This window comes from Phodopus roborovskii, unplaced genomic scaffold (genome assembly GCF_943737965.1).
Source record: "Phodopus roborovskii unplaced genomic scaffold, PHOROB, whole genome shotgun sequence".
Classification (NCBI taxonomy): domain Eukaryota; kingdom Metazoa; phylum Chordata; class Mammalia; order Rodentia; family Cricetidae; genus Phodopus; species Phodopus roborovskii.
In genome coordinates, this window is record NW_026125932.1 from 90,755 (window position 1) to 113,065 (window position 22,311).

Sequence of the window (22,311 nt, forward strand, 5' to 3'; positions counted from 1 at the left end):
CTCACTGAAGTTTCCAGTAGTGCCAGCAGCTGAAGACATGAGCCTGTGGAGGACATTTTATATTCAAACCACACCTTCCAGGCTGACGTGGAATTCATGATCCTCCTGCCTCAGCCTCCTGAGGTGCTGAGATTAAAGATGTGTACTATCATGCTTGGCTTGCTTGCTTATTCATTTACCTATTTATTATTTACTTAAAGAATTTATAGGTTTGGGTGTTTTGCCTGCACCATTTGTGTGACCAGAGAGTACCCTTGGTTACCTGAAGAGGTCATCAGATCCCCTGGAACTGGAGTTACATACAAATGGTTATGAATCACTTTATGGGTACTTGGAATCCAAACTAGGTCCTCTGGAAGAGCATCAGGTGCTCTTAATGACTGAGCATTTCTTTGGCCCAACAGTTTTTTTTTTTTTTTTTTGAGTCAGGGTCTCACTATGTAGCCCTGGGAGTCTTAGAATTTGTTATGTAGACCAAAGTGGCCTTGAACTCAGAGAGATACTCCTGCCTTTACCAGAGAGTTCTGGTACTGGCAGTAAAGGTATGTTTCACGTATTCACTTACTTTTGAGGCAAGAGTCTCACTCTATTACCTAGGCTAACTTCAGACTCCTTGTCTCAATACTCTTGTGTCAGTCTCCTAAGGAGTTGGGACTATAAGCTTATATACCCAGCAAGAGTATAGCATGTGAAATGTAAAGACCTAGGTTTGAATTCTAGCCCTGTGACTTACTAGCTGTGTTACTTTGAAAGATTAGTTTTCTCATTTGTAAAATGAGGATAATAATATTTATTGTACCATGATATAGGGAAATTATAGTTTTATGAGAAGTGCTTTGTGAACGACAAATGGGTGAATATGCTAATAGTATATAAATAAACATCTATCATATGTGTTGGGATAAAACTTTGTTGAATGTAAGGTTTACTTTTTATGTTTCCCTTCTTTCAAAGATTGCAGACACCAGTGTTTTATGTAGCCTTTATAAAATGCTATTTTTAGTGGGAAGACTGATTCAACCTAAACTATTTTTTATGGCGGAACAGAAAGTCCTCTTTCATTATTATTATTTTAAAACAGCATAGGACCCAGTACTTGGGAGGCAGATCTCTGTGAGTTCGAGGCCAGACTGGTCTATAGAGCTAGTTCCAGGACAGGTCCCAAAACAATACAGAGAAACCCTGTCTTGAAAAACCAAAACCAAAACCAAAACCAAAAACCAAACAACAACAACAACAACAACAACAACAACAACAAAAAAACAAAAGAAACAGAAAACCCAGCATAGGAGCTTGGCCTACTAGTGCACACCTGTAGGAGTTTAAATCCAGTTTCTTGGCTATGTAAGGCAAGCACTGTGCTATATCTAAAACCTGAAACAATAAATATCAAACACACACAAAAATCACTTAAGATGGTACCCCAACTCCTCTTATTATTTATCACTAAATAGAGTAAGGATTTTTCTTCCCTACATTCTTGCCAGAATTTGGTGTCATTTATTTTCTGGATAATAACCATTCTGACTAGGGTAAGGTGGAGGAATGATAATATGAACAAAGGAGTCAAGACCATGATGGGAAACCCATAGAAACAGCTGACCCGAGCTAGTGAGAGATCACTGACTGAGGTCTGACAGATGGGGAACCTGCATAAGACTGAATTAGATTCCCTTAATATAGATGACATTGCTGTGACTGGGACAATATATGAGGCCACTGACAATGGGTCCAAAATTGAGCACTAATGTACAAACTGACTTAGTGGAGCCCATTGTACATGAAGAGATACCTTGCCCAGCCTAGACACAGGGGTGTGGGGTTGGAGAGGTGCCTTAGTCCTGCCTCAAGGAGATGATGGGACAGACTTAGTAGACTTCCTAGGAAAGGAAGACGAGAGGATGAAGGGGGAACTGGGATTGGAATGTAAAAAATTAATTAATCAAAAAACCAAAAACAAAACAAAAAAGAAAAAGGCTGAATGGCCAATAATGAGGGAGGAGGTATAGGTGGTACTTCCAGGCAGGGAGAATAGGAAATAGAATTTAGGATAAAGGAAGAAAGAAAAAGAGGCTACAGGAAGATGCCAGAGGCTAGCTAGTCAGATATGGAGGAAGCAGGAAAGTTATACAAACAGAATGAAAGAAAGGTAAAAAGTCCCAGGCAAAACATAGATAAATAGAGACAGGTTAAATTAAGTTAAAAGAGCTAGGGGAGAAGCTTTAGCTAAGGCTGAGCATTCATTTTTAATAGTAAATCTGTATCTTTATTTGGGAGCTGGTTGGTGGCCCAAAGAAAATTACAACTACATTTGAATGTGATATTCCTTCATGGTATTGCTTTTCCTCATTAGTTTGGTCTCTCTTGTCTGTATTTGATTTGTGATTCCTTGATAGTTTTCTTTGAATACAGTGTCACACTGTATACTATAACCTGAACCCAATGATTGATGGTGAAGTAAGATTAGATATTTTGCATTGATCTATGTTGTCAGCTATCTGAAACTCTATTTCTTTTCAGACTAAGCATTGTATTCACTGCTCTTTTTTGAAGAGGGGAAAAAAGAGACTTTGTGTGTGTGTGTGGGACTAATTACTTGATGTAATTTCTGCTTTTCACATACAGGGATGTTTCCATATTTGTGCATTTAAGATGAGAGTTTTTGTCTTATTTGTTTTTTTATTTTTAGAGATTCTTCCTAATTTCCAGTTCATTGAAAATGCCTCTTATTTTCTAAGACTCTTACTGAATAAGAAAAATTCATGTTTCCTTTTATTATCATTTTTGCTTCCATAGCATTTGTGCATATTACATAGCAGCTATTACTTACATATCAGTTATAGTACTGAGAGTATTTTCCAGGGCACCTTATAGGTAAAGGATTTTTAATAGTGATTCAGTCATTGAGTTATTGAAAACTACATTAGAGATGGATTTAAAAGCTAGAACTCAGGTGTGCGGACTGAGTTCAATGTCAATGTTTGTTATATAACTTTTTTTATTGTTTTTTAAATTTTTTTCTTTTTGTATTTATTATTTTTTCTTGTTTTACATATCGGCCCAGTTCCCTCTCCTTCCCTCCCTACATCCCATGCCCCATGACCCCCCCTCCTGTCCCATTCCCCACCCACTCCACAGGGAGGGTGATGCCCTCCAGGGGGGATCATCAAAATCTGTCATTTGGAGTAGGATCTAGGCCCTCCCTCCTGTCTCTAGGCTAAGGGAGTATCCTATCCCTCCTTGGGGAATGTGCTCCCAAAGTCCTTTTATGCACCAGGGATACATCCTGATTCTATTGTCAGAGGTCCCATAGACTGCCCAGGCCTTTTAATTGAGACCCATGTTCAGGGGGTTTGGGTTCTTTGCTGGTTTCCCAGCTATCCGTCTGGGGTCTATGAGCTTTCCCTTTTTCAGGATAGCTGTTTCTGTGGGGTCTTATCCCCATTTTCTTATCACTCCTCCCTCTCTGCACCTGGATTCCAGGAGTTCGGCTCAGTATTTAGCTGTGAGTATCTGCTTCTATTTCTATCAGCTACTGGATGAAGGCTCTAGGATGGCATATAATGTAGTTATCAATCTCATTATCAGGGAAGGGCATTTAAGGTAGCTTTCTACTGTTGTTCAGATTGTTAGTTGGGGTAATCCTTGTAGGTCTCTGGATATTTCTCTAGTGCCAGATTTCTCTTAAAACTTATAATGGCTCCCTCTATTATGGTATCTCTCTCTTTTTTTTTTTGCTCTCCTTTATTTGTCCCCCAAACAATCTTCCTCCCACATGTTATCCTCTCCTCTCCCTCTCTCCTATCTCCCTCTCCACTCACTGTCCCCTCCCCTACTCCCAATAGGATCAGGAGATCTTGTCCCTTTCCACTTATGTGAGGGACCTTGTATGAATGTCCTAGAATCCTCCTTGTTTCCTAGTTTCTCTGGTGGTGTGAATTGTAGGCTGGTGATCCTTTGCTCTGTGTCTAAAATTCATATATGAGTGAGTACATACCATGTTCCTCTTTTTGTGCTCGGGTTACCTCGTTCAGGATGGTTTCTTCAAGTTTCATCCATTTGCCTGTGAATTTCAAGATTCCATTGTTTTTTTTTTCTTTTTCTTTTTTTTTTTTTCGGTCATAAAGGAGTTTTATTTTTAGAATTTTGAAGATTCTCCTCACTTCCAGATAGGCTGAACTGGTTTGCAATCCCACCAACAGTAAATGAATCATCCCTCCAGCATTTGATTTTGCTTGTTTTGCTAATCTTCATCATCCTGACCGGGGTAAAATAAAATCTTCAAGTTGTTTTGATTTTCATTTCCCTAATTACTAGAGACAATGAGCATTTTTTAGATATTTCTTGAATTATTTTTTTCTTCTTTTTTATTTAATTTTATATAACAAAGTCCAATTAAATGAAAACAAACATTTATACACAATATTTAGGAATTTGGGCGTCGTTCTTTCCAAACTACTTCCTGCTGGTAAGGGGCGCTGTCATGGGGGATTTGAAGAAGATTCAGATATCCTGGCTGTAGTCTGTAAGGCTGCTTTGTCCAGCTGTTTTGAATGTAGGATCACCTTGTACTATGTTTCAGGCGGTCTGGCGTGATCAAACCACATTCGTCTGGAAGGAATCCACATCTTTTCATTTTCTGTGGAAACAAAAATAGAAATCCTTTTCCCCAGTAACTTGTCCTTCAACTTAAATTTTGGAGTCAAAGCATTTTTTTTAATTTAATTTATTATTTTACATGTCGAACCCAGTTCCCTCTCCCTCCCCCCATCCCTCCCTCCCTCCTTCCCTCCCTTTTACCCTCTCTGCTCTCTCACATGCACTCTAAACACCCTACCCTCCCATCCCCCCACCCCAATTCCATATGTAGGGGAATGCCATCCAGTTGGGGTCATGTAGATCTGACAGGTCCTGTGAAGTAGGGACTAGGGCTTCTCTCCTGTCTCTAGATTAAGGCAGTTATCCCTCCAAGGGGGATATGTTCGCAAAGTCCTTTTGTGCACCAGGGATACATCCTGGCTCCACTGTCTGAGGTCTCTTAGACTACTCAAATGGATCAAAGACCTCAATATCAATCCAGCCACATTGAACCTCTTAGAAGAGAAAGTAGGAGGTACCCTTGAACAAATTGGTATAGGAGACCGCTTCTTGAACATAACTCCAGGGGCACAGACACTGAAAGAAACAATTAAAAATGGGACCTCTTCAAACTTAGAAGCTTCTGTAAGGCAAAGGACACAGTCGACAAGACCAAATGGCAGCCCACAGACTGGGAAAAGATTTTCACCAATCCTATATCCGACAAAGGGCTGATCTCCGAAATACACAAAGAACCATTGTTTTTTTCAAAGAAAGATGTATGTATCCCCGCAGGCCAGAAGAGGTCACTAGATCTCATTACAGATGGTTGTGAGCCACTATGTGGTTGCTGGGAATTGAATTCAGAACATCTGGAAGAGCAGTCAGTGCTATTAACCTCTAAGCCATCTCTCCAGCCCTCATATAACTCATTTTTGTTTTTTTGTTTTTCAAGATAGGGTTTCTCTGTGTAACTTTGGAGCATGTCCTGGAACTTGCTCTGTAGACCAGGCTGGCCATGAACTCACAAAACTACGCCTGCCTCTGCCTCCTGAGTGCTGGGATTAAAGGCATGTGCCACCATTGCCTGGCAAATTTTTCAATAATGTGAGGCATTAAGTTTTTAGAACTTTTCTATTTTTATATAAATTATAGCTATCAACAAACTTGGGATAATAATAATTGGAAATTTTGAGAACTTCAAACATGACCACCCAATATATTAAAAATATTTTCTCAGAAGGCCTGTTTTCAAGGCAATTTTTTCTTTTTTAATTTTTTTTATTTTACATATTGATCCCAGTTCCCTCTTCCTCCCTCTCTCCTTCCCTCCCTCTCTCCCTTCCTCCCATGCCCCTCCCACCCCTACCTACCCCCCCCCCCCCCCCCCCCGCCGACCACCTTCCCATTCCATTCCACCCCCCACTCCACAGGGAGGGTGATGACTTCCAGGAGGGATCAACAAAATCTGTCAAGTCATTTGGAGTAGGGACTAGGCCTGTTAAGAGTAAGTTTTCCCTGCCAGTCTGGTCCCACTGCCGTGCCAGCCCCAAATACCACAAAGAAACACGGTATTAAATATAAAACTGTTAGCATGATACTAGTGTTTCTTATCAGCTAGCTCTGTCTTAAATATTAACCCATTTCTATTAATCTAAATATTTCCACGTAGTTTCATTTTACCAGAGAGAGGGCCCGGACCTCTGTTCTCTTAAGTCTCTACATGTTCACTCCTCCCTACTACTTCCTCGAATCCTCCTTGTTTCCTAGTCCCACTTATCTTGCTTTCCTATTGGCCAACAGTACTTTATTCATTAACCAATAAGAGAAACATAGTTACAGAATGACATCTCCCATCATAGGCTCTCCTTCCTGTCAAGGCATTTTTCTAATTTCATTTCTGTTGCTGTGTTGAAATATCCAGACAAAAAGCAATGTATTGGATAAAGGATTTATTTGGCTTACAATTCGAGGTCACAGTACATGGCAAGGCAGGAACTCAAGTAGTCATATCTACAGTCAAGATCAAAGAGACGATATACATATTCTTGGTTGCTTGCTTTCATCTAGCATTCTCCTGCCTATAAAGTACAAGATCCCCTACCTAGGGAATGGCAGCACCCAAAATAGGCTGGGTCTTTCTACATTACTTAATGTCCCAGAGAATCTCCCAGCAACATCGCTACAGGCCAATCCAATCTTGATAATTTCTCATTAAGACTCTCTTCCCAAGTGATTGTAGGTTGTGGCAAGTTGACATTAAAATGAACCAGCAGAAAGATTAATTGTTTTGTTATTGCTGCTGTTCTCAAGACCACTTCTCTTAAGGTGAAATTCAAAGTAGAGCACAGAACTCTAATAAGTGCTGATGGTTGCCCCCCCACCATGTATTATGTCTCAATATACAGGAAAAATTGTTTTCTCCAGTATCTTTCAACCAATTTGGGAAAGATGTGAACTCTTAAAATCATTTCCTAAATTCTATTTTTAGATGAATATGAAAACAGGAAGAGGATGGTTGGATACTGGAAATGCTCCAATTGCTGATGAATTTTTTCAAGCTGCCATGGCTGTAAGTTCGTATTGATTTTTTAGCTGTGGCAATTATTAGTAACATCTGTGATAAGTCTCATGCTTGTGTTGTTTTATTTTCCAGGATCTGGAGAAATTATATGTCAAATTAGTACAGAGCTGCTACACTGAAGCCGATTTGATCATGCATAAGATCACCGTGGAGAAGGGTATCTTCCGTGTGCTTTCTTATCAAGCTGAGTCAGTAGGTATCAAATACTGGGGCCTTACAACAGAACATCTTGTATATATGTAAATGTAAAAGTGATAAGATATGTCCTTGTCTTCTTATAGGATATTATAGTGTGATAGTTGATATTACTAGTTAATCTATATAGGTAAATGAGGGTGAAAAGAAAGATAATACCCAAGCATAATTTTTAACCAATTCTCTTACCATCTGCTATTTATTAATGGCAACAACTTTTACTTGAAATACTGCCTCTGAGAGTCTTGTTCTAAACTATTTTTTTTCGTGTGTGTGTGTGTTATGTATGAAGCATGTATGTGAGTGTGTGGGGAGGGCATGCCTTTGTGTGCACATGCAGAGAGCCTGGAGTAAGACATCGAGTGTCTTCCTTTATCATATCTGCCTTCATCACTTGAAATTGGGCTTCTTACTGGACCAGAAGCTTGTTGTTTGGACTAGGCTGATTGACCTTGTATGTGCTGGGTATTTGAACTCAGCCCTTACGCTTGGAGAGTAATTGCTTTTACATACTGAGACATCTACCCAGCCTTAAGATTCTCTTACTTTCCCTGCGTTCTTTAAATAGTTGGCCTCAAAGGTGTCTCCTCATTTATAATTATTCTGTGTTGTTCATTGATACTTTAAAAAGTCTGCTGGCTGGGCAGTGGTGGCACACGCCTTTGATCCTAGCACTTGGGAGGCAGAGACAGGTGAATCTCTGTGAGTTCGAGGCCAGCCTGATCTACAAGAGCTAGTTCCAGGACAGCTTCCAAAGCCACAGAGAGCCCTGACTCGAAAAACAAAACAAAAGGTCTGCTGGTATTATGTACATATTAAAACTTTAAAATTATACTTTTTCATTTGTTGCTTTATCAGATTTCCTGTTTTGACATTATGGAGTTAGGTGTGCATTTTTAGTTGGCAAAATGTAACCTGTGATGAGTTTGCCTATAGTAATTTTAGGAATGAAAGAGCCCTTAAAATATAATCTTACTAGTTTAACATCTTTATTGACTTATAATTTCTATACCATAAAATGCATCTACTTGTATTAGTGATTTTAACATATTTATAGAATCATATAGTGATCATCACAGTCTGAATTTGTACATATTCTGTTCCATGATGAATCATCCTACCCATTTCTCCTGATCCCAGTCTTTATAAGCATAAGTCAACTTTCTGTCTATAAATTTGCCTATTCTGGACATTTCATGCAAGTAGAGACATACAGCAAGTGATCTATGTGATTAATTTCTTTATTTAGTGTCAGGGTACACCATGTAGTGAGGGTTAGTTGAAGAAAGAAGGCACTCCAAGATGAAATTTTAAGGCCTATGTGGCAGCAGGGAGAGCCCGCCTTTCAGAACTGAACCCTGAACAGTCATACAAAGGCATATTTATTCATTGTTATACAAAGTACTTCCTCATACCAAGGTCCCTAACCTAGTTTACATGTCTTACTAAAGGACAGCATCACATGCCCCAATGACTCTAGTCCTTTATCATGTATTGTTTACAATACACAATAATTCAAGAACCTCGGGTGTGCCTGAGTCATCATGTGTCTAAAATCATGGGATGGCTGCGATGCCCCTTCAGCAAGACAGTTCTACAGATCATGGGAAATAATCACTGTTTTCTACAAGTATTCTTTAAGGTCAAAATGCTTCTAGAAAACAGCTAGCTGCTCATTGTAATTTAGTATAATTGTTTAAGGTTCAATCATGTTACATCATGTTTCACTTTGCAGATATGCTCTGTTTATTTATCCACTCATCCATTGATAGACATTTGATTCATTTCCAATTTGGTTAGCATGCATTATTCTACCACGAACACTCATGTGCAGAATTTTGTGTGTATATGTTTTAATTTCTCTTGGGTATATACCTAGAAGTGGAATTGCTGAGTAGCATTATAACTATTTTAGAGTTAGCAACTTTTTTTTTGAGTTTTTGAGACAGAGTTTCTCTGTGTAGCTTTGTTGACCAGACTGACCTGCAGCTCACAGAGATCCACCTGCCTCTGCCTCCCCAGTGCTGGGATTAAATTTGTGTGCACCATAGCTTGGTAAGTTAGCAACTTTTTTGAGAAAGTGCCAGGTTATCTTCCAAAGTTGGCTATGTCATTTTACATTTCTACCAGTAGTGATGGGAGCTCTAGTTTCTCCATATCTAAAAGTTTGATGGTTTCAAGTAATTATAATTAAGTTCATGATCCATTTTTAATTTATTTCTAGGCATGAAGAGAGACAGATACCTAACTCCATTCTTTTTTGTGCACATTGCTATCCAACTATCTCAAATGTCACTTGTTGAGAAACTGTTTCCTTGTTAAGTAATCTTGGTAACTGTCAAAAATAAGTTGATCACAAATGTGAGGGCTTATTTTTCGTCTGTTCTACTATGTTGGTTGGATGTCTCTGTCTTTGTGCTAATATCGGACTGTCCTGATGATTGTAATTGTATAGTAAGTTTGAAATTAGGAAGTATGTGTTATACAGTTTTTCAATATTGTTTTGAGTATTTTGCATTTTTATATGAATTTTAGGATCAAATTGTCACTTTATACAAAGAAGCTGGCTATAATTATGATAGGGATAGAGTTATATCCATAGACCATGTTGATGGGTATTGCTATCTTCAAAGTATAAAGTGTTCTGATATACAAACATTTATATATATATATATATATATATATATATATTTTTTTTTTTTTGAGGCAGTGTCTCATTATGTATGTAGCTCTGTTTGGCCTGAAACTCAATATGTAGACCAGTTTGGCCTTGAGCTCACAGAGATTGCCTCTTCCTCCTGAGTGCTGGGAATCAAGTGTGTACCACCATGTCTGGCAGTGGGCAAAGAGACACCTTGTTGGTAATGTTGCTCTAATATCAGCCAGGGCATAGCAGATGACTTTTTTTTATTCATCCTAGTTGATGCCTGGCTTGATGGCCAAGGCTATTTCATGCCTAGGGCACATAAAGAGAGAAAGAAAAAAATTTAAATAGACACATAATTTATGTTTTGATATATGTGTATATTGTACATTGTTCAAATCAGGGTATGTTCTATTTTGTGATGATGAAATTGAAGTTCATAGAGGAGACATTATTTACCTGAAGATCCAAGACCAGAATCAAAATGTTCATTTTTTCTTTAACTTTTTGAGAATTTTACATATGAGTACTGTACTTAAATCATTTCCATCCCTCCTTCTCTCCTCTCTCTTTTCATGTCTCCTCCCCGTGAAACTATTGACCTTTTCTTCTCCCCGTGAAACTATTGACCTTTTCTTCTTTATTGTTTTACACACACACACACACACACACACACACACACATACACACACCCTGCTGAGTCCATTTGGTGTTGTTCATATATATGTGTTTAGGGTTGACCACTTGGGATTGGATAAACTGTTAATGCACTGGTATATCAACTGGTGGTGTCATTATATGTGTAGGTCCCGTTTAGGCAACCATGTTGTTGAGATTTTATTGATGTGTCTTCCCTGTCATACACATCTATCTGTCTGTCTTTCCGTCCGTCAATCCGTCCGTTCGTCCGTCCATCCATCCATTCATCCCAAGAGAAATCCTTGTCCTCTGGTTCTTACATTCTTTCTGCCCCCTCTTCTGCAATGGGGTTGCATTTTAGATGTCTTTATTGGGGTTGGGCACTCCATGGCCTTAAGTCCAGTTAAATGGCTTCTGATTACCTCCAAGATATAAATGCCACTAGAGCAAATGAGATTGATCATACATATGAATTTCTTCTTCATAATTTTTATCTTGCCTTTTCTTGTTAACATCCTTTGTGAACTACTTAAAGTTAATTAATGAAATACTGATATAAAGTCTAGCAGGTCTTGGACTTATTATTATTATTATTATTGAAATAGGATATGTAGGCTAGCCTTGAACTCTTAATCCTCTTGCCTTAGTCTCCTGGGTGAAAGTTAGGTGTATGCCGCCATGATCAGTTTTACACTTTAATAATTACCAATTTGTTCTATGCCTTCAAACTGTTGCTTGACATTTTTAGTCTATAAAAGCCAATATTTTGATTAAGCAAGTAACTATATATGTACAAGACTGCCAATTGCCTATATACTAGACTGGAACAGAGCTACATTTGGCTTTACCAATTAGACATTGTCTAGAATCACCTAGGAGATAAGCCTCTGTGCATGTTTGTGAAGGATTAATCTAGATTAGGTTAGAGCTGTCTGCATGTCTGTGAGGGATTGTGAAGTTAACCATAGTAAGAAGATGCATTATGAATATGGGCAGCACAAGTTCATGAGCTCAGGTCAGGTTCTGAATAGAAAACAGAGTGAGCTGAGCACAAGCATTGATCGCTCCCTTCTTTCTGATTGTGGATACAATATGACCTCACATTTCTACCACCATGCCTTTTCCTGCTATGCTGCACTTCCCTTTGAACTGTAATCCAAAATAAATCTTTCTTTAGTTGCTTTTGTCAGGTATTAGGCCACAAGCAATGAGAAAAGCAACTAGTGCAGCCAGGAGTGCTGATTCCTTCCCATAGCCACAGTTATTCAGGAGACTGAGGCATTAAGATTCTTGTGCAGCTTGGTCCTCTTGTGGGATGTCTAACAGTGGGAGCAATGACTCTAAGACTCTTTTGTGTGCTTTTCGGACCCTAATTTTCAGAGTGGGTATCTTTGCCCAGCCTTAACACATGGGGAGGTGCTTAGTTTTAACTGCCACTTGATATGCCTTGCTTTGTTGATATCCATGGTGGACCTACCCTTTCTTAAACAGAAACAGAGGAGTGTACTGGGGAGTGGGAACAGAAGGGAGTGGTAGGAGGAAGGAGAGGAGGGAGGACAAACTGCAGCAGGGACGTTAAATAAACAAATAAATATCACTCGAGACCAGGAGTTTGAGATTAGCCTAATAACATAGTGAAAGCCTGCATCTAGCCTATTTTAATAATATTTAGGTAGTCATTTTATATTAGTTAACCACATTTTGATTATTGTGATCATTTCTAGGTATTTCACTTTAAAAATAATTGGGTAAGTGTAGAGAATATATCATGTGAAAATATTTGAAGGATATAATAATGTCTATGCTGAGAGAAACTGAGACAGTAGGAATGACAGCCTTTCTCTGAATGTTTTAAGAACTAAGGACTAAAATATTGAGGAGCAATCAAACTTCACAGTAATGAGAATTATGTAATTATAACTGAGTGATGATGACATCTTTAAAAAGGCACAACACTGATAATTGAACAGAGGGTCTTGGGGATGGTAGGCGTGTAACTCTACAACAAATTAATCCCCAACCCTCGTTTTGGGGATTTTGTGAGGCAAGGGCTTTCTATTGTAGCCTTGGCTAGTCTGAAACTCACTGAGATCCACCTGCCTCTGCCTCCCAAGTGCTGGAATTAAAGGTGTGTACTACACTCAGTTCCAACCCCCCCCCCCCGCCTTTTTTGTTTTTTTGAGACAGGGTTTCTCTGTATTGCTCTGGAACTACTCCTGGAACTCGCTCTGTAGACCTGGCTGGCCTTGAACTCACAGAGATCGGCCTGCTTCCTGAGTGCTTGAATTAAAGGCATGCACCTGTAGCGCTACGGTCTGTTTCATGAATCAGGTGAAGGCATAGAGATTGAAATAAGAGATGAGACAGCGGGTCATTCGTTCAATGGCAATGTCGGAATGCTGAATGTCATTTATTGAGGTGATGGAGTGGGCTTATATACTGACTTACAGAACAGTGTAAAATAACAGGATTTTCAGGCTTAGGTCCTCCCAGCCAGGTATGTGTTAGCAAAACAGGAGGAGTACCAATGATAACTTATTGGCAAATGATATTTTTAAAGGCCATTGTTAAAATTATTATTATTACACAGTAATATATAATACTGTATATTATATAGTATGCATTATGTTAATGGGGTTTATCTTTCCCAATAAATAGCTTATGAGATATTCCTTAGAGATTTAACTGACTTTATCCTTTTTTAGGTACTTATCATTGAACTAGTTGGATAATTGCTTTGATTTTTATTTATTAAATTATTCATCAGACAATATCTAGAATGATCAGAGTACTTTGCTAGGATTCTGAGGGTGGACTTGTCAATTTGACAGTATTTAGAATCACCTAGGAGACACACCCAAGCCTGCTTGTGAGGGTGTTTCTGGAGAGAATTAACAGGGTAGACCTATGTTCAAAATGGGTGGAACCTGCAGGGAGTGGTCTAGATATAAAGATGTCCAAGGAAGAATCAGTGTGTGTGCACCTTCCTTCTCTTCTTCTTGATTTGGCTGCTGCTGAGACATGCCTCTCATATCAGACTTCAGATTCTTCAGCCATCCAGTATCCACTCAATCCCAGCAAACCCAGGGAGCTTTCAATAGCAGATTGGGACTGTGAAGGTATTCAGCTTCTTGGACTCAGCATCTACTCGAATTTCTGTTTGTCCAGTGTGTAGACTATGATAGAGGCCTGGCTTGTGAAGTGTTAGAGGTAAGTTTAAGAGTCCCTTAAAGGCTCTATCAGGACTGTTTAATGTGATATCTTGAATTAAGAACCTATGCTTTCTGGTCAGCTAGGGCTGAAAAATAAGCTGTGATTACCAAGAGTTCAACTGAAGTGAAACCTTTTATTTATTGAGACAATTGATGATCATTATCTGGGACTGAAGCTTCAGCCAGCATCATTGAGGTGAAATCTTCTGGAAAGTATCTTCTCAGGGTCAGCATGCAGAGCTGTAGTCCAGAAAGGATCAGGGATACATCCCAAGGTGGCAACCAAGTTTGTTAATTTGTAAGAATATGTTACTGGGTTTGACAGCATGGATTTTGCAGATTGAAGGGCTCATGAGAAGAGCTGAGGTTTGACACTGTGTGACAGAGTAGGAGTCCCTGAACAGGGGCCAGGAGAGGTCATTGCTGAAGGTGCAACCCAGTTGCAGTGAAGACCCCAGCATATGCTAGATGCCAGGATTGCAGGATGATCACCAAGGACAGCAGTAGATTTGAAGTGGAGGTAGCCTGAACCGATAAGACAAACCATCCCTCAGTCCCTCTGTCTGTCCGTGTGTCCGTGTGTCCGTGTGTGTGTGTGTGTGTGTGTGTGTGTGTGTGTGTGGAGGGTGCATGCGTGCATACGAGTGTGCAAGGGAGAGAGTCAGGGAGAGATAGAGAGAGAGAAGTCCAGAGAGATGTAGTTTCACAGACCCTTAGGATCCCAAAAGACTGAGTTTCAGACACTGGGCGACACTGAGCTATTTATACTGTTAGATTTTTGTTTTGCTTTGATTTAATTATAAATGTGCCTGGTTCTTTTCTCTTGGAATAAGAAATATGTGACTTATTTTTGATTTTATAGAAACCCACAGTTGAGAGATTTTGAACTTAAAGAGACATTGAACGCTAGGCCTGGTGGCCCATATCTTTAATTCTAGCACTTGGGAAGCAGAGGCAGGTAGATCTTTGTGAGGTCAAGGCCAGTCTGGTCTGTCCATATATGTATGTGGCAAGTTCAAGGACAGTTGTGATACACATTGAGAATACCCTTCCTCAAAAAGGAAAACAAAACAGAAAAAAAATTACCCATGAATCAAAACTAAAGAATTGGATTTTTCCCAGTCAAGTTGTGGAGTCCAGTATTGTAGTGGGATATTCACTTTGTCTCCTTCTGTGGCACTGACCATGCCTATTGGGGGGTGGGGCCAGGGACAGAAGTGACCTGTGGAATTAGGTATGAGGAGGAGCCGGGGAACGCTGTCTTGCTGGCGGGATGCGGAGAGGAGAGCATCCGGTAGAACTGGTGTTCATTTGTCTAGGTTGTAAGTTATTTCTCCTTGAATAAACATCTATTCAGCCTATTTGTTTATCCTGATCCTTATTAAATCACAATACAGTATAGCATACAGCCTTGGTCCTGATGAGATTGTTATAAAGCCTTATTAACAATGGAGTAGTCGCCAGGAAATAATCAACCTGAGGGCTGAAATCAACAAAATAGAAACCAGGAAAACAATACAAAAAATCAATGCAACGAAGAGTTGGTTTTTTGAGAAAATCAACAAGATAGACAAACCTTTATCCAAACTAATGAAAAAGCAGAGAGAGAGAGAGAACATGCAAATTAACAAAATCAGAAACAAAAAGGGGAACATAACAACGGACACAGAGGAAATCCAGACAATTTTCAGGTCATACTTTGAAAACCTGTATTCCACAAAAATTGAAAATTCAAAGGAAATGGACAAATTTCTGGATAACTATCACTTACCAAAATTAAATCAAGAACAGACAAACAACTTAAATAGACCTATAACCCGCAATGAAATAGAAGCAGTCATTGAAAGCCTTCCAACCAAAAAAAGTCCAGGGCCAGATGGATTCAGTGCAGAATTCTACCAGACATTCAAGGAAGAACTAATACCACCACTCCTCAAATTGGTCCACAAAATAGAAACAGAAGGTTTATTGCCAAACTCTTTTTATGAGGCCACAATAACCTTGGTACCCAAGCCTCACAAAGACACAACTAAGAAAGAAAACTACACACCAATATCCCTGATGAACATTGATGCAAAAATACTCAATAAAATACTGCCAAATCGAATCAAATAACACATCAGAGAAATCATTTACCATGACCAAGTAGGTTTCATCCCTGGATTGCAGAGATGGTTTAACATACAAAAATCTATCAATGTGATCCACCATATAAACAAACTGAAAAAGAAAAACGATATGATTATCTCCCTAGATGCTGAAAAAGCCTTCGACAAAATATAACACCCTTTCACGATAAAGGTCTTGGAGAGATCAGGGATAACAGGAACATACCTAAACATAATAAGAGCAATATACAGCAAACCAACTGCCAACATCAAACTGAATGGAGAGAAACTTAAGCCAATTCCTCTAAAATCAGGAACAAGACAAGGCTGCCCTCTCCATATCTTTTTAAAATCATACTGGAAGTTCTAGCTAAAGCTATAAGACAACAAAAGGAGATCAAGGGGATCCAAATTGGAAAGGAAGAAGTCAAACTATCTCTATTTGCAGATGATATGATAGTTTACATAAGCGACCCAATAAACTCTACCAGGGAACTCCTACAGCTGATAAACACCTTCAGCAAACTAGCAGGATACAAGAAAAACTCAAAAAAAAAATCAGTAGCCCTACTTTTTTCAGATGACAAAGAGAGAAAGAAATCAGAGAAACATCACCCTTTACAATAGCCACAAGCAACATAAAGTATCTTGGTGTAATGCTTACCAAACAAATAAAAGACCTATATAATATGAACTTTGTGGCTCTAAAGAAAGAAATTAAAGAAGATACCAGAAAATGGAAAGATCTCCAATGCTCTTGGATAGGTAGGATAAACATAGTAAAAATGGCAATCTTGCCAAAAGCAATCTACACATTCAATGCAATCCCCATTAAAATCCCACCACAATTCTTCACTTACCTTGAAAGGATAATAAGCAACTTTATATGGAAAAACAAAAGACCCAGGATAGCCAAAACAACCCTATACAATAAAAGAACTTCAGGAGGCATCACCATTCCTGACTTTAAGCTTTACTACAGAGCTATAGTTCTGAAAACAGCCTGATATTGTCACAAAAATAGGTAGACCAATGGAATCGAATTGAAAATCCTGATATTAACCCACAAACCTATGCACACCTGATTTTCGACAAAACACCTAAAATTATACAATGGGGGGGGGGAGGACAGCATCTTCAACAAATGGTGCTGGCACAATTGGATGAGGGTGTGTAGAAGTCTGCAGACAGACCCATGTGTGTCGCCATGCACAAAATTCAAGTCCAAATGGATCAAAGACCTTAACATCAATCCAGCCACATTGAACCTCTTAGAAGAGAAAGTAGGAGGCACCCTTGAACAAATTGGTGTAGGAGACCGCTTCCTGAACATAACTCCAGGGGCACAGACACTTAGAGCAACAATTAATAAATGGGACCTCTTCAAACTTAGCAGCTTCTGTAAGGCAAAGGACACAGTAGACAAGACCAAACGGCAGCCCACAGACTGGGAAAAGATTTTCACCAGTCCTATATCTGACAAAGGGCTGTTGTCCAAAATATACAAAGAACTCAAGAAACTAGTCAACAAAACAGCAAATAACCCTATTAAAAAATGGGGTACAGAACTGAAGAAAGAATTCTCAATAGAGGAAATCAAAAAGTCTGAAAGACACTTAAGAAAGTGCTCAACATCCTTAGCTATCAGGGAATGCAAATCAAAACAACTTTGAGATACCATTTTACTCCTGCCAGAATGGCTAAAATTAGAAACACCAGTGATGACTTATGCTGGAGAGGATGTGGAGAAAGGGGAACACTCCTCCACTGCTGGTGAGAGTGTAAACTCGTACAGCCATTTTGGAGATCAGTGTGGCGGTTCCTCAGGAAAATGGGAATCAGTTTACCACAGGACCGGGCAATCCCCCTCTTAGGCATATATACACAAATGATCCACATCCATGCAACAAAGACATCTGTTCAACTATGTTCATAGCAGCACTATTTGTAATAGCAAGAACCTGGAAGCAACCTAGATGCCCCTCAATTGAAGAATGGATAATGAAGATGTGGCACATCTACACAATGGAATACTACTCTGCATAAAAAAAATAATGGTATCTTGAAATTCGCAGGCAAGTGGATGGCACTAGAAGAAACCATCCTGAATGAGGTAACCCAGTCACAAAAAGAGAAACATAGTATGTACTCACTCATATATGGATTTTAGACCTAGAGCAAAGGATCACCAGCCTATAATTCACACCACCAGAAGAACTAGGATACAAGGTGTATTCTAAGAGATTCATATAAAGTACCTCACAGAAGCAGGAAGGGACAAGTCCCCCTGAGCACAGGGGAAGTGGGGGGGGCAGCGAATGGAGAGAGAAGTAGGAGAAAGCGAGGGGGAGGAAAGGAAAACACGGGCGACTAGGAAGATTGAGCCTGGTTAGGAATAGAAGACAGGAAAGAGAGAGAGAGACAGAGACACAGAGAGAGAGAGAGAGAACATAAAAGAGGGAGCCAATATTGGTTTGAAGATAAAATTGAACACAAAGAAAGGTCTAGAGAACTACAAGACTGCCTCCAACTAACAATTTAAGCATCCGTGGAAAGGCTACCATAAATGCCCTTCCCGGATAGTGAGATCAACAACTAACTTATCCATGGAGCCCTCATCCAATACTTTTTGGAAACAGGAGCAAACACCCATACATAAACACTGAGTCAAACTAGAACCCAATTGCAGATGGAGAGGACATGAAACATAGAGACAGCTGACCTGAACAAGGAGGAGCTAACTGGCCCCCAGACTGATAGCTGGGAAGCCAGCATGGGACTGACTCAGGCCCCCCTGAATATGGGTCTCAGCCAGAAGGACTGAGCAGTCTAAGGGACCTCAGACAGTGCAGCCAGGATGTATCCCTGGTGCACACAAGGACTTTGTATACACATCCTCCATGGAGGGATAACTGCCTTAACCTAGAGACAGGAGAGAAGCCCTAGTCCCTACTTCACATGACCTGTCAGATCTACATGACCCCAACTGGATGGCATTGCCCTACAAATGGAATTGGGGTGGGGGAATGGGAGGGGAGGGTGGTTGGATTGCATGTGAGAGGGCAGAGAGGGTAAAAGGGAGGGAGGGAGGGAAGAAGGGAGAGGGAACTGGGATCAACATGTAAAATAATAAATAATAAAAAAGATACATGAGTTTCTCCACTTCAAAGACTTAGTGGGAAAAAAACAGATGTATTAAGTACTCTTTAATTTAGATGGAACTTTGCGGGTGCCCAGGAAACTGAATTCTATTTTACCCAGCTTTACCTGGACATTTGGGTAGCAATGGAGTTGATGACCTACATCAGTTATAAAATTAGGAGTGCTCATAAAAGAAATAAAGCTTTGAAAGGCTCTATACCTTCTCATGGCTATCATTAACTCACTCTTTGAGTAAAGATGAACTATCTGTTGGCTAAAGTTCAGTAAGCCATGTTAGATGGAAGCATGAAACATTGCTGCAAACTTGTCTAAGTACCACTTATGATGTGGTATCAACAAATGTATTTGAGATGCAAAAGAGATTGTTATAGTTCTCTCTGTATATTTTCATGAGACTGGACTTTTTAAAAAGTGAGTATTTTTAACACTGAGACTTTTAAAGTTATACTGTGTTCTGTATTGTGAGATTAACAGAGAACTTAGGGATAAAGGAAAAGTTATGGTTTAATAGTAATGTATTGGTATGTCAAGTTGTCATTAGGTCAAATTTCCTAACTAGTTTTTTTTTTTTTTAATCTTGAGACAAACTACAGTTATCTTGGAAGAAGAACCTTAATGGAGAAGATTCCTTCATCAGACTTCCGATAGGCAAGTCTATGGGGGCATTTTCTTGATTAATGTTTGATATAGAAGCATCCAGCATACTGTGGACAGTACTACCCCTGAGCAGAAGGCCCTGAGTGGTATAAGAAAACAGGCCGAGGAAGTTGTGGGGAACAAACCATTAAGCAGCCTCTCTCCATGGTCTCCGCTTTAGTTCTTGCCTCCAGCTTCCTGCCCTGAGTTCTTGACTCAACTTCCCTCAATGAAGGGCTTATAAGTGTAAGGTGACAGAAACTCTTTTCTCCCCAAGTAAATATAAAGGCCATGGCCTTTATTACAGTAACAGAGAGCAAACTAATTCACTCACCTAGAAGAGACAGCTCTTCTGGGACTGTCTAAGGGTATTTTCAGAGAGGGTGACTGAGAGGGGAAGACTAGCTTTTCATTTGGATAGCACAGTCTATAGGACTCCAGCTATGAAGAGATCTGAGGAAGTGCTTTTTTGTCATCTTTCTGAGCAAGTGTGTAGATCACTGCTTTTGAGATCTTCCACTGACATCAGAATCCAAGCTTTTTAGCCTTCCAATGTGGACTCAATATCAGTGACTCTACAGGGAATGCCAGGTCTTAGCTTCGCATTGAGACTGCTGAGATATCCAACTTATTGAACCAAGCAGTTGCTGGCTTCGTTGCCTCTCCTGCATACAGACAGCACTGGAACTCAGCCTGGCATGTAGACCAATCTAATAACCCCTTTAAAAGTGAGTATACGTTTGTGTTGACTATGTTCTTTTAGAGCCCAGCCTTTTAATCTGCGAGTAGTAACCATATATGGTCATGTAGTTAAGTATGGGGTTGTAAAATTTTGGCAAAAATAAAAAAGTTTTTCCCCAAGAACTCCAGATTCTTAACATGAAACTGAGAGATTATGTGTTTGCCCTGATTTCCAGTTTTGTTTTGGTCTGTTTTTTCCTTGCCATAGTCCAGGTCCTAACTTTTTGAAGGGAACTGTGATTATTAATACTGGTTGTCTACGTCACTGGATCCAGAATCAATCAACATGTAAGCCTGGGCACACCTGTGAGGGATTTTCTTGATTAATTGAATTGAATTGGGATGGTCTGCCCTAAATGTGGGTAGTACCTTCCTGTGGTGGCCCAGTTAAAAAGAAATCAGAGGAAAAAAAAAGATTGATCTTTGCCTGTTTGACTTCAGGTTGTGCTGGCAGCTTCATTTGTCCTGCTGCCATCTTGGTGCTGCTGGTACAACTGCTTTTGCCACAATAAAGCCCAGATTCTTTTGTCTTCCAACATGGCCTGAAGACTAGTGGCTTTCCAATTATCCTCCAGGTCTTTGGGTCAGACTGGGAGTGTTGAGGCATTGGGCCTAGTGGACAGAGTAAGCTACTAAGTTTTCAGTCTAGTAGGTATGAAGGTAATCATTGTCAGATTACCTAGACCATATCATATAAACTAACCAGACAAACTCTTTACTGTGTATTAATTCTATTGGTTCTGTTCCTCTAGGAATACTTATTCTGTGACATTGTATATTAGATGTAATTTGCATTGCTTTCTTATAGAGGCTGATCACAGTTAAGAGGTTGAATCTCAGAGACACTTTAGACTTTTTTTTTTTTTTCTTTAAACAGGGTTTCTCTGTGTAACAGCCCTGGCTTAATGTGTAGACCAGACTGGCTTTGAACTCACAGAGATTCACGTGCCTCTACCTGCCAAGTGCTGGGATTAGTGGCATGTATTATTATGTCCAACCATTCATTAGAATTTTGAGTAATGTTGGCAATTTTCAAAATTATGGGGATATTTGAAGTTGAGCTAAATACATTAATTCATTTAGGATTATGAAATAGACATGAGCCATTGAAGGCCAGGGATAGAATGTTAGGATTTTAAAGTGATGTGGTTGTCAGGTGTTAAGAGTATGCCCCCCCCCCCCCGTCTGGTCCCAGAGCCGTGCCAGCCCCAAATACCACACAGAGAGGCTGTTGGCCAGTTACTAATTTCTTATCAGCTGGCTCTGTCTTAAATATTAACCCATTTCTATTAATCTAAGTATTTCCACGTGGTCTTATCTTACGGGATAGAGGGCCCAGACCTCTGTTCTCTCAAGTCTCTACATGTTGACTCCTCCCTACTACTTCCTCGAATCCTCCTTGTCTCCTAGTCCTGCCTATCTTGCTTTCCTATTGGCCAACAGTGCTTTATTCATTAATCAATACGAGAAACATATTTACAGAATAACATCTCCCATCAGTCAGATTGACAAGGGGTGGACTTTTTGTTGTTGTTTTGAGTCAGGCTTTCTCTGTGTAACAGTCCTGACTGTCCTGGAACTTGCTCTATAGACAAGGCTGGCCTGGAACTCACAGAGATTAGCCTGTGTTCCCTACCCACCCCACCTGCTGAATGCTCAGATTAAAGGTGTGTACCACCACTACGGGGCAGGGGGTAGACTTTTTAATAGCTAATGTTCATTGTTGACTTGTGACCTGCTATTTCATGCTTTGTGCCATGGTTGAGAACTACTCTCACCACTGTGTGTTCTTTGGTATAATGGACTATAAAT

At 39.7% G+C, this 22,311-nt stretch overlaps 1 protein-coding gene and 1 non-coding gene across 2 annotated transcripts in view; both read left to right on the plus strand.

The window, feature by feature from the left end:
- Tex11 (testis expressed 11) overlaps positions 1-22,311 on the plus strand; it is a 239,463-nt gene that overhangs the window by 19,102 nt on the left and 198,050 nt on the right. The window contains exons 5-6 of the mRNA XM_051179029.1: positions 7,070-7,150; positions 7,235-7,354. Coding sequence (XP_051034986.1) covers positions 7,070-7,150; positions 7,235-7,354 — 201 coding nt within the window. The remainder of the gene's footprint in view (positions 1-7,069; positions 7,151-7,234; positions 7,355-22,311) is intronic.
- LOC127218020 (small nucleolar RNA SNORA48) lies at positions 10,187-10,326 on the plus strand. The gene has a single exon (XR_007834143.1). It is a non-coding gene; the product is annotated as a small nucleolar RNA SNORA48 (small nucleolar RNA).